Genomic DNA, 12,007 nt, shown 5'->3' with positions numbered 1-12,007 from the left:
GCCTGTTCTGAAGGTGGTCAGCCCTGTTTGGAGCAGGAGGCTGGACTAGATATGTCCTAGTGTGCTGTCCAAGCTACACTTTCCCTTAATCCTGAATTCAGGGAAGAACTGGTGTATGGAACTGGTTTCCTTTAATTGCTTGGTGCACTTGAAAATGCAGAAAAATGTCAATACAGACTTGATTTTTGTGTCTGAATTAGGAATACTTCATTACCTGTAGAAATCCAGAAAGAGCCATATCTGTTCCTTACTTGGTTGTGTGAGGAAACCATCCAGCTAAGAGGAAGAATCCACCTCATTTTTTTTATAGTGCAGACTTTGTACATTCTGCATTTTGGTCTGTGGGATGACAGCTGCACAGGAACTCTGTAATGGCACAAGGAGATCTGGCAGAGAACCATAACTCTTACCAGTTCACTGTTCAAATACAAAGAGTCTGGGTTGAAATGCCCATTTTAAAGTATGGAAGTGCCTGTTGAAGGTCACTTGTGTTCCTGGGATCTCACAGTTGAGTCCCTTTGGTTGAAATCAAAGAAATATGGAAGGCATTTAAGAAATGTCTTTGTGTCAACTTGAATGAACCACAGTCTCACAAAATCACAGGATCTTTGTACTCTTCCTCCCTTGTGTGTCCCTCTGTCTTTTTGGTCAGCTTAGCAAGGCCATGAGTTCAATAGAAACTCAGGTAACTCAGTGCTGGTGTGAGCAGAGCAGCTCACGTGGGGGACTGGCCAGCCACTTTCTTCAGGAGATACCTGCAGCCAAGGTGTGAAAGAGTCTAAAGCTGTCTCTGGGACAAAGAAAAGCTTTTAACAAATCTAGAAGACCCCAGATTCAGTCAGAAATGCTGAGTACAGATTCAGCTTTACTGTGCTCTGGGGTAGGCAGAGCTTCCTGTGCAAGGTGCAGAGCTGGCTGGGCAGTACCAGCAGGTGGAGGACAGGGCTGGTAGGGGTCTGAGGAGGACAGGGCTGGCAGGGCTCTGAGGGAGGACAGGGCTGGCAGGGCTCTGAGCAGTCATTTGAATGCTTTTCCCTCTGTTCCCTGCAGTTTCAGAGGCGCCCGACGTCGTGTCCCGGATAACGCAGTACATTGCAGGGGCAAACTGTGCTCACCAGCTGCCCATTGCTGAAGCCATGCTGACCTACAAACAGAAGAGGTATGACCCCCTCGTCCTGCTGGCTCCCAGCAGAGCAGCTGCTTGAGAGCAAAGTGCTTTTCTCATGTCGTGCCAGCAGTCTGAAAACCAAATGGCAAAGCCCTTGGGGGCCTGCACCCAGTGGTGTGTTCCACTCAGTGAATCTACAGCAGTAGGGTTACTTTAGGTGCAGAGATTCTGGTTTTTGAAGATATAAGAGGTCTGGGGAAGTGCAGGCTAAGCAGGATGGGGATGGACAGGTTTTATGTGCTTAGGTTCCAGAGATCTCTCACCACAGCGACCTTAGGTGTGTGAGACTTGACCTTGGCATTCTCCCACAAAGTATTTTCTGTGAGACCTGACCTTTTTACATTGGCATTTAAGGAACTAAGCCCCTTTCTTTTTGGAGTGTAAATAGCAGAGCTTCTTGCAGGAGAGACAAAATCCTTATTGATTGGCAGTTGCAAGCTACCAGGACTCCTGCTGAGGAGGGCTGACATTCACCAGATTTCATTTCAACTTTTCTTAAGGGATAAGCAGGCTGTAGGAGAGAGGACTGGGGCCTGAAAACAAGATTCAGGAGTAGGTAGGGCTTCCTGTGGCTATGGTCCAGGAAGAAAAGTAACTGTCACTGAAGGGTAGAGAAGCACTGTTATCAAGGGACAGAGGAGAATGATAGATTTGAACTCAGTTGATGTGAGTTTCCTCAGTTAGAGACTAACAACTCCCTGTGAGACATGGATGTTGTTAATTTTTAATTACTTCTATTTGATTTTTCATTTTTAGTCCATTAACATCCCTTATTAGTGTCTCCTTTGCCTAAGAATTTGAGAAATTGAAAGTGTGGGTAGCGTCACTTTCCCTCCTTCTTTTTGGAAATTCTCATCCTGTATTGCTTTTGCATTCCTGTGGAATTCCTGTCTGCTCTCATATTACTGTGCAGAAATGATTCAGTGAAATTGCACCCATTGTACATGTATTTCCTGTATTTCCAGACTGACTAGTCAAGTAAAAGAGACTAGTCTAGTCTCTTCATGTATTTGTGGACTTCTGTTAAAGTTAACATGATAATAAGGATGAAATTTAAAGAGCTACAGAGCACTTGAAGCTCTTGCCTTCAGTTTTGCATTTTGTTTTTCGTGTGAAGGCTTACCTTGGTTAGCTCAGACACCCCAGTGCAGTGGGAATCCCTTCTGAGGCTGCCTGGTTCTTCCTCTGCACCCTTCAGGTGCTGCGTTCTGCACTGCTTTCCACTGCCTCCTCCATTCTGTTACAGCTTCATTTTTGTCATTATCACACATTTAAAGGTTTTGAGTTTCTAATGTGTCCAGAAGGTCAATTCAGCATTTTGTTGGAAAAGAGCAGACATGTATTTGAGCAGCCCCTGCCCTTATCCCTCCCAGCAGTGTACAGGACTGCTTTGCCAGGCTGGTCTGAGCCGTTTGGGTTTGACACCCTTTGGACTCTGATGCCACGCCTGAACTGTTCACAGTTTTCATTTAGGAGGTTTTTGGGAAGAGACATTGCTGAAACTCACGCTCACACTCTGGCATAACCTGCAATCTGTCAGTATTTCTGTGTGTCTGCCTCAAAATATCTTGTGCTTTCAGGTCAGTACCCCATGAGCAAAGGACAAAGAGGCTCTCAGTGGAGCATGGGCAGTTGTCCTCTGGGTGCCTTCCTTTAGGAATGGGGGTCTCTGTCACTGGCAGCAGCTCAGGAAGGGTGCTGTTAAAAACAACACAGTAATTGTGTCTCCATTAGCACTATCTAAACAAATGTATCACTTTGTTGTAACTATAATAACACATTTATCTTTTTCTTTGGTTGCTTGCTGAAAAGGAAAAAGAGCTTTCATTTTGATTTTACCATAAGGTATCAGTTCTTTTTAGGTTCCCTCTCCCAGCTCCTCTCTCTTTTCCCAGTGAACTGGTGATTTGTGCCTTGTTTAACAGCTCCTGCAGGTCTGGGATGCACAGTTTGTGATTTAGGTTTAATTCTGCTCGCTGCTTTGAAACCATGGCATCTGCTGGCAGAATGCATCCTTGAAAGTGACTGTTCTGCCTTTGGACCACACATTTAGGTTCCCAGGATTGAGTGGGAATGAAGGATTTGTTCAGAGAGTAGCTTAGAGCAGTACAACATGGAGAAGGTGGGTTTTTTCCCTTGCCTTTTCCCTTAGCCATCAGAAGATAGAGTGTAGCTCCAGAAGGATCAGGATTGAGAAAAGGCTTTTCAGTTCCCATCTGTTGGAACTGGAGTGCTGTAGGTGGCACTCAGTGCCTCAGGGTGGGATCAGCTGTGCAGTGTCCAAGTGCAGACCAGCAAATCTCCTCCCTGTGATCAAAAATTTGAGGGCTAGTCTCTTACTGGCAGAGCATCCCAAACATGTGTGACTTCTCTAAGCTTAAGAAAGAGAAGACAGGTGTGTGCTAGCAGTGGAGCTGTGCTCTCTGAGCTGCTTCCAAAACCCCCATGCTCTGCAGGGTCCCCTGTTTTGAATCATATGATATTGGGCATTTTTTATTTTGTATTCAGCACACAAAGTTACTGCAATTCCCCACGTTGAGGCCAGAGGTGAATGGCTTCTCCAAGGCCAGCTTTCAAGGCAGTGGTCCAGGTAGAAAAAAGCAGCACTACCTACAAAATTCATTGCAAAAGACATCTCCCAGAATCCTGGCATTTGCTCTGTTAAACAAGTCCTAGTAGTGCAAGGAAAGCCAAGCCAGTCTCTAGGATGTAGCTGTATGTGATGAGCTGCTTTACAACTCTCTTGCCAGCTGTCCCTGTTCTGACTGACCCCGCTCTCTCCCCGTGCCCTTGTTCTGTTTGTCATGGCAAAGGTTGGCGCATGAACTGCCTGTGATGGACTGCAATGGTGCCAAAGCTTTGTCCTGGTCTTCTGGAGCATCTGCTGACCTTACCTGAAAGCAGAGGGGCTGGCTGTGAGGAAGGGGTTCACAAGGGAAATGAAGTGCCATTGCAGCTCCTCTGAGTTACACTGGGTGACTGACTCTGTCTGTGAGCTCTGGGAGAAGTCCTGGTTACTGAATTCTGAAGGAACAGTGCAATCCAGGCAACACCTGGGGAGCTGAGACCCTGGGGATGGGGTGGGCCTCTCACCAGGAGGGGCATGTCACTGATGTCTCTCTGCATTGCTCTCTTGAAAGAAGCCCTGTGGTATTTGAGGTCTGAGAGTCAGCGCTCACACATTCCCAGTGCAGCTGCTTTGCTGGGCTGGTGTCACCCACTGTAATTCAGTGCCCAGCACAGCTCATGCCATGTGGCTTCTGGACAGCCCTTGCATGAATCTGGGGAGCAGCCTGGCTGTTGGAAATGGAAGCTTTGTTCACTTGTCAGGGCAAGGGCTGGATCACTGCCTGCCTGGTTATGTGTTTACCAAAAACTTTTGGGAGCACTTCCCAGCTCTTGCTCCCAGTTCCCTTGGATTGGAGGGCTCCTGGGCTGTAGGAAGCACAGATTACACTGATCCTGCCTGCTGTGTGTCCCATAGGCCCTGCAGGGCAGTGGCTGAGCAGAGTCCAGGTCATTGCTCTGAGTGCTTCTCCTCAAACACACCCTGCAGCAGCTGCTGGATGTGGATCTGGCTGGCCAAGAGGGGCCTGGTCCCTCCTCTGGCTCAGCAGAGCTCATCTGACCTGCTGGTTACTGCAGGAAACTCCTTGGGCATCTGCTGGAAATGCAACGGGAGTGCAGCAGAGGAGAGTCAAGGAAATTATGGATGTCCTGTTGACTATGTCCAGCCCACCACAGGAAAGTGAAGAGTGCTGGAAAGGAGGTCTTTGGGAAGGCTGAGAGGAGATTCATCTGATGTGTCATGAGGACCTGGTGCTGCTTTGTCCCTTGTTTGATTTGGCCCTGGTGGAAGCAGGACAGTGTTAGCCAGCAGACAGCTGGAGTTGCCCAGTGGGCAGGACAGATTTCATGTCATAGGTGAGAGAAGAGCTGGTGGTGCCTGGTCTGAAATGGCCCAGAGTCCTTCAGTGACAGAAGTCCTCTTTCCTCTTGCCTCCTTCAGGACTTGAGTGGAATAAAGGTGGTGCCTGAGACTCTCCTGGTTAGAGAGATTGTTGTAGACACATTGGTAACTGCTAAAAATCACCAACTTGGGCTAGGTCTGGCTTTGAATTACAGCTGAGGTACCACAGCCTTCAGAAGCCCTGTGGGTAAAAAAAAAAAAAAAAGCCTTGGACTTGTGGGGTTAACCCTCTACAGCCTGGGAATCTGTGCAGCTGAGGCAATGAGGGGAAGCTGCCTTTCCAGAGATGGGAGATATTTTAGTTGCAGGGCTGTGGTAGGAGGAAGAATCAAAGCAGCTGTTACCAAGGTGAAAGGATTCTGAATTCATGTTTTGGGATCTTGAGATCCTGAAGAACAAAAATTGGGAAGAGTGTGAAGGAGGAAATGAAGAACAAGCACATCTCATCTTTTCTCTCTTCCACAAGAAGAGCAGCTGTTTTGATAAGCTGCATTTCCAGAGACACATGTGCAAGACCAGAGTTCCCAGGAGGACATGTGACAGGACTAGGCTAGCTGAGCTGAAATCCAGCTGGATTGCTTCAGGAACAGCCTGTGCATCGCTGTGAGCTGTGATAAATGGTGGCTGAAGCAAATGATGTATTTCAGAGTTGCCCCTGAACTCTCTGTAGTGGGAATCAGAGCTCCCAGGGGAACAAGAATGAGTTTTCTGCTGGAACTGGACATGATTGGTTTGTTCAGAGCTCGGAGCAAAGCCATCCAGTAGCTGAGAGATGACTGGATGGCTGTGGTGCTTCCCTCCCTTGGTGAGTGGGACTCACTTTCTGCCAGCCTCCAAGCCCATGGAGCCGAAGGAAAGAGAAGAGAGCTGAGCCTCTGTTCTGTGCCTCTCCCAACAGCTCTGTGGTTTTCTCCTTTCCTTTTGCAAACCAGGAGCTGGAAACGTCCTGTTTGTAGGAGATGTGTTTGCTGGGCCCTGCGGTTGAGTTGTGTTTGCAAAGATGGGACCGTCCTTCCTTCCAGCATGGAATCAGGGACTTGGTCACTTTGTCCTGTGCTTTAGGAGGACAGCGAGGATGCAGTGCCAGAGGGTGTGGAGGAAGGGAGCAAAGGCCTGGCTTTGCCTTAAGGGTGGATCAGCAGAGCTGAGCCAAAGCAAAAGGCTGTTTGCAAAATCATGTTCTGCTTTGGACCAGAGGGAGCTCTGGCTGAGTCATGTTCACTGCAGTTTTATGGCATCCTTTCCTTGGGGCTTAGAGGAAAGTGTCCAACCTGTGCTGATCACACAGGTTAACAACCTTTGTGCATTTGGTGCATTTCTGATTCATGCTGGAAACAGCACAGAAACATCTGCAGTATTTATGCTGCTCCCAGCTAAATTCTGGATGAAAGCAATGCTGGATGGATTTTTCTGAACACTGGGGGATGCACAGGAAGAGAAACATGAGAAGTCTCAGTGTTTGTCTGCTTACTACCTGTTTCCTGTGCTCAGTCACTGAGCAATATGTGTCTTGCCTGTGCAGTCACTTCCCTCTGCCGAACTGTAGTTCCTCCAAACATGTGGGTGTGCTCCTGTGGTCTTCTCCTCACCCTGTGGTCTGTCTCTGATCTCTGTTGCCACTGAAGGGAGCAATGGCTCTGCAGGCCCTTCTGGCCTGCCTTCCTCCTCATTCATCTCTTCCTCCTCGTGTCTTTGCCGATGTCCCCCTAATTCCTGCTGGGTTTGACTGTGGCCTTCACTGCCGGCCTTTCTCCACCCTCTGCTTCCCGGCATGCCCGGAGCAGAGCGGCGTTCCAGATGTGTGCGGTGTTGTCCCCAGCTGTTTCTGGGACTGGTGTGCCCTTTGCTGGGCTGGGTCCAGCTGTGGCCCGTGCCCCGGTGCCCGTGGAAGCTGCCAGCAGCAGGGAGGGTGCGTGAGGGCGCGTCCGTGCCGCTGCCTCGCCAGTAACGCGTGTCACGGCTTGTAACCCGCGGCAGGGCCGCTGCTCGGGGACGCGCAAGCCGTGGCTCCAAGGGGGGACGCCGGGAGGCCGCGGGCAGAGCGCCTCGCGTTCTAGTAAGTAACAACACCCGGGGCTCTGTGTTGTGGTGGCACAGATCATTTCCTCGCACTAGGAGGCCGTGTGTCTGTGGTGACTGCCGTGCCATCCAAGCATGTTTCTCTGTGGAGCGCGAGGGAGGGAGGAAGAGCCTTTCCCCCAGAGACTGCTGCAGGCTGTGCTCCTCCCGCCCCGCAGGCTCCTGGTGCTGGCAGGGGGCCTCGAAGGAGCCTTGGACTGGCGCTTGCATCCTGTCCGTCCCTGCTGCATGCTGGAATGCGACCCATGGAGTGAGTATGGTGCTGGGGTGGAGGCGAGCTGCTAACAACTCTCTTCTCTTTGCCTTTAGCCCCGACGAAGAATCTTCACAGAAGTTCATTCCCTTTGTCGGGGTGAGTGTTATTGTGGTGATGCTGTCTTAAGCAAGCTGGAATATGTTCTCAGGTGTTGACCTAAACCTGCCAGGTTTCTGGAGTTGAGCAGAAGCCATTGGGTGCTCTAAGGCAGATGATCAGCATGACAAGCTGTCCTGATGGTTGGATGCAGCTGCCTGATATTTGAGCAAACCTCTAAGACACTTCAGCAAACTACAGGGTGTATTTTACTTCTCAGACAGGAATGCCATGTGTCCCTGGAAACCTAATCAGAGGGATGCTGTGCCTAGCATTGCCCTGGTTGCTTGTTTTGGCCAAATTTGCTATTCCCGTGTCATTTCTCTGCATGCTTGCCACTGATGGTCTCCCATCCTCTTAGCATCCCATCTGTTCCTGGGAAGTAAATAGTACATCCTGGCAGGAAGACGATTTACACCACTGTTATTTATTTGGGATTGTCCCTCGTTTTTCCCCCTGTCCTTAAGTGTTCCCATCTGAGGTGCAGAGTGTCTGGACAGGGCCGTGTTTGTTCCTCTGTCACTGTATTTTGTGCACTGTGTGTTCTTTGCCTTTTCTAGCTTCCCTCCCCTTATTTGATCACGCTCTTCAATTCATTAAGTTTTAGGTGTAAAGTCATTGACCTGCAGCCAGAAGAAATCCCTTGGCTGCTCTTCAGCTCTGGGATGTCCTCTTCCCAGTTCCTGCTGCTGTCTTGCCCGCTGGCTTTGCTGTGGCTGCCTGGTGTGACACTGACATGTCCCCTCTGTGTCCCTGTGGTGCGTCAGAGCTCCTCTGAAATCCCAAGGCATTTAAAGAGCTTAGTCTCTCTTGCCCTCAGGCTGACCCTGCTTTCACTCTGGTGTCTCCTCATAGTGAGAGTGTCTCTCTGCAGTATTCCTGAGGTGACAGTCTGCTTTTGTTTGTTGATGGAGAGATGCCTTCTGCAAAGGTGGAGAGACTCATCTCCCCAATTTGTGCCCTGCTGATGAGCTTTGCTGGGAACTTGTATTTCCCATGAACTGCAATTTCTAGTGATGGACTGTTCTTACAAAACAGCTGTTTCACCTTTCCCAGTAACATGGAAAGCCTGCAGGACTTGGAATATCCCAGGCTGTTGTTAGGCTCTGCAAGCTTTTTTTCAGGACTGATTGAGTCCTGTATTTTGTGCAAGCAAATGGGGCTCAGAGTGTTTATCCAGTTTCTCTAAAAGTATTGTCGTCCTGATGTTAGCACTGCTTTTCCAGTCTGGATTTGGTTATCTGGAAGTGGTGGAATTGCTTTGTTGTGTACATACCATTGCCAACCCCCCAAAAAACTTGCCTTGAAAGCACAGACTGACTTCCTGTGCCACTGGCGATGAGGGTCAAATCAGTCTGCTTGCTCCTGATTCTGAAGCATTCCTGACACAGTTGTGGAACACATCTGGAAAGAGTGAAAGGCTAGTTGCAGGTGTCTCACAAAGTCTGAGGCTGGACATGAGCACTGAGGCTCTTCCCTTCAGCTGCAGCCTGCTCAGAGCTGTTGGACAAGGAAGAGAGGGAGCCAGTGACTTGTGGGTTTGCAGCCTGATGTTGGCTGCCCTCTTGGCTTTTGGGGTGCAAAACGTGGTGTCCTGCAGCTGGACTGTGCAGTCTCTGACCCAGAAATGGGCAGGGCAGTGCCATGCTGCTCAGCTGGGCTCAAAGCGATGGGAGTGGAGCCTTACAAAGGGCCAGGCAGGCACAAAAGCCAGGCTCAGGCTGCCTTGGGCTGACAGCCAGTTGCCAGGAGAGTTAACAGGATGTGCCTCTTCCTGGAGGGACAGGGGCTGGCTGCTTTCCTGGATGGAGGCCTGCTGGAGGTGCAGTGTTCTCATGCACCTCCCCCAGTGGAGGGAAGGGAAAGTGTTTAACCTTGTGCTCCTCCCATGTGTCTGAACTTGGGCATCTTCAGTCAGCCAGCAAGGAGGGAAAGCCAGAAGAGATTTCCTGCCTGGCTTGCAGACCAAGGTGGCTGCAGGCAGTTTTCTGTGTTGCTTGTCCCTCCCCTAACCCTGCTCCCCTTGTTCACAGCCAGTGACAGTTTGTGGAACATTCTCTTGGCGTTTAACACATAAAGCACAAATGGCTGCTGCACTCCAGAGCTTAACTTGTTGCCTTTTGGGTGGAGAGTGGCCAAACTGAGCTGCAGCCTCCTTCTCCCAAGCCAGTGAGCCCTCAGGAAGCCTGTGTACACACTGCTGAGTTCATGGTGGCTTTTTCAAGACTGGATCTAAATGAGAATCCACCAGAGAGCCTGACAACTCTCCAAGATCTGCTGTTGAGCATATATCTGCCCTCCAAACTCTGCAAAGTGTTTTGCTTCTAAGAATTAACTTTTTTTTTCTTTTTTTTTGGACCCTCTATTACAGATATGTGCTCCCTAGAGATGTGGTCCAGACATGGTTGTTCTAAACTTAATGACCTTCTGTTTTCAAACCACGCAGCCTGTGTGACATCGTTGCTCATTCTAAAGCAGTTTTTATTGACCTGAGCTCCCTTGGCAGCTCTTTCCCATTTGTCAGCATTTGTGTAGGGTAGACATTAGCCCTGGAGACAAGTTTCTTAAGGACCTTAAAAAGGCTCTCTTCTCTGCAGTGTTAAGAGTGATGATCCCTGTGTACCATAGCAGATTATCATTGCAGAAGGTCTCTGCTTTTATATCACCAAGGGCCAGTTTATCTTTCTAGGCATAGTGTGTTCTTGGGAGTTTGTTTGCAGCATGTTCTGTTCCACAAGCTATTGCCAGTGACATTTATCATTAATCTTGATGTACCAGCTGGTGACTGGCCACACGTTTGTGCCCTTATTACAGTGTGATCTGGATCATTCTGACCTGTCCATGTGGTGGTTTGTCCCTGTCTGCCTCAGAGGCTTTGGTAGGGGCTTTATCTTCTTTGTTGGACACTCCCCTTGTTTAGAGAATAGATAACTCTGATCAGAAACTGTACTTTGTTGCCTCTGTGGTTTTCTAACAAACCCTAGCTATGCTGCACTGCTCCTGAGCAGTGGAAGGAGCGTGTCTGTAATTAGCAGGTGCATCAAAGCAGTTCTGAAGGGATATTTCTGACCCTTCTCCTCCCTGTAGCTGGCACAGCTTGGAGCTGATGGGCTGTGCAGAGCTGGGCAGGTCTGTGACAGCTCTGCAGGGTCTATGCTGTTCTTTGTGTGGGTCAGGTAAGGGCTGTGAGCTGGCTGGACATTGCCAGGACCTGCCTGGCTCTTAGAGGACTCCTTAGTTACTCTGAGTGCAGGGACAGTGCCATGGAGAGTGCAGAGATGAGCTTGGGTTTGGTTCCTGAAGTTCAGGGGGCTCTTGTTTGATAGAGCTCTTCTGTTTTGCCCCCTTTAGGTGGTGAAGGTTGGAATAGTGGAACAATCTTCTGCAACATCAGGTAAGGAACATCCTGTGTGTGCTTTCTGTGTCCTGCAGCAGTGGGAGGACAGGCTGAGCAGACTCATTCATTGCTGATGCCTCGGAGCTGGGAGGTGGAGTTGGATTTTATTGGCTCCCAGTGGTTTCTCTGCAGAAAGAGATCCCTGTCTCCCGGGAGAGGCCCTTTTTTCTTTGTTACTTTACATGGAGCTTTAAGCCAGCTGAAATTCCCACACCTGCATCCAGGGAAGCTCTACTCTCACGTTTGTGCAAACACCATTTTTCTAATGTTGTCAGTGGGGTGGATTCACTGTTACACTTGTTTGAGGTTCCTGCTTCAGCCTGAGGAGGCAGTTCATCAGAAGTTCATGCCTGTCTCTCTGCAGTGGGCTCAATTGCTGAATGAAATTGATCTCAGTGCCTGGGAACTTTTGCCCAGGGTGGGCAAAATTTTAGACCCATTTATTTTTTATTGGGGGAGTGCAAAGCTGATCTGCAGAAGGATACTGTCTGCTTACATATGCAGACATGGAGTGGTGATGTTTTGTCAATGTGAACTTACTTTTTTCACCTTCATATGCACAGGAATATTGTTTTCCTTGTGTTGGGATTGTTTCTTGTTTTGCTTCACTGTCAAACACAGATTCTTGTGGCCTGGGTGACACACAGGTCTGTGCATAGAGGCAGCCCTTCTGTGGGTCACTCCTTGCTGCCACAGTGCTCCCACCATCCTAAAGGGCCATCAGGAAAGGGATGAAAGCTTGGTTGTGGAAGGTGGAATGGGGAGATCCCTGTGGATTCCAAGAGTGGTGCTGCCCTGCAGTGGTTGCAGAGGGAGATTCCCTGTAGGAAGGAGATCAGTGGGCTGGGCTGTGTGCAGGAGGCTCAAAATCAGCTGGGAGCAAACCCTAGGAGAGCAGATGCCAAAGGAGGAGCCCCGAGGAGTGTCAGTGTCTGTGCCTGCCTTGGACCCAGACCTGCAGAGCCCCTCGGAAGTGTGGAACCAGTCAGAACTGATGGGCCAGCTGACCTCTGGACTGAATCTGAACAAAACCTGTGCAGC

At 49.5% G+C, this 12,007-nt stretch overlaps 1 protein-coding gene across 13 annotated transcripts in view; it reads left to right on the top strand.

Moving 5' to 3' along the window:
• PACS2 (phosphofurin acidic cluster sorting protein 2) overlaps positions 1-12,007 on the top strand; it is a 73,008-nt gene that overhangs the window by 53,889 nt on the left and 7,112 nt on the right. For 7 of the 13 annotated variants that reach the window (XM_039699242.1, XM_039699238.1, XM_039699237.1 and 4 more), the window contains 4 exons: positions 1,051-1,159; positions 2,981-3,013; positions 7,527-7,569; positions 10,921-10,963. In XM_039699242.1, the coding sequence (XP_039555176.1) occupies positions 1,051-1,159; positions 2,981-3,013; positions 7,527-7,569; positions 10,921-10,963 (228 nt within the window). The remainder of the gene's footprint in view (positions 1-1,050; positions 1,160-2,980; positions 3,014-7,526; positions 7,570-10,920; positions 10,964-12,007) is intronic. The other 6 variants (XM_039699244.1, XM_039699241.1, XM_039699240.1 and 3 more) reach the window with 2 other exon arrangements.

This window comes from Passer montanus, unplaced genomic scaffold, assembly GCF_014805655.1.
Source record: "Passer montanus isolate IOZ18808 unplaced genomic scaffold, ASM1480565v1 scaffold131, whole genome shotgun sequence".
NCBI classification, from domain to species: Eukaryota; Metazoa; Chordata; class Aves; order Passeriformes; family Passeridae; genus Passer; species Passer montanus.
This window is presented reverse-complemented; position numbering and strand designations above follow the sequence as displayed.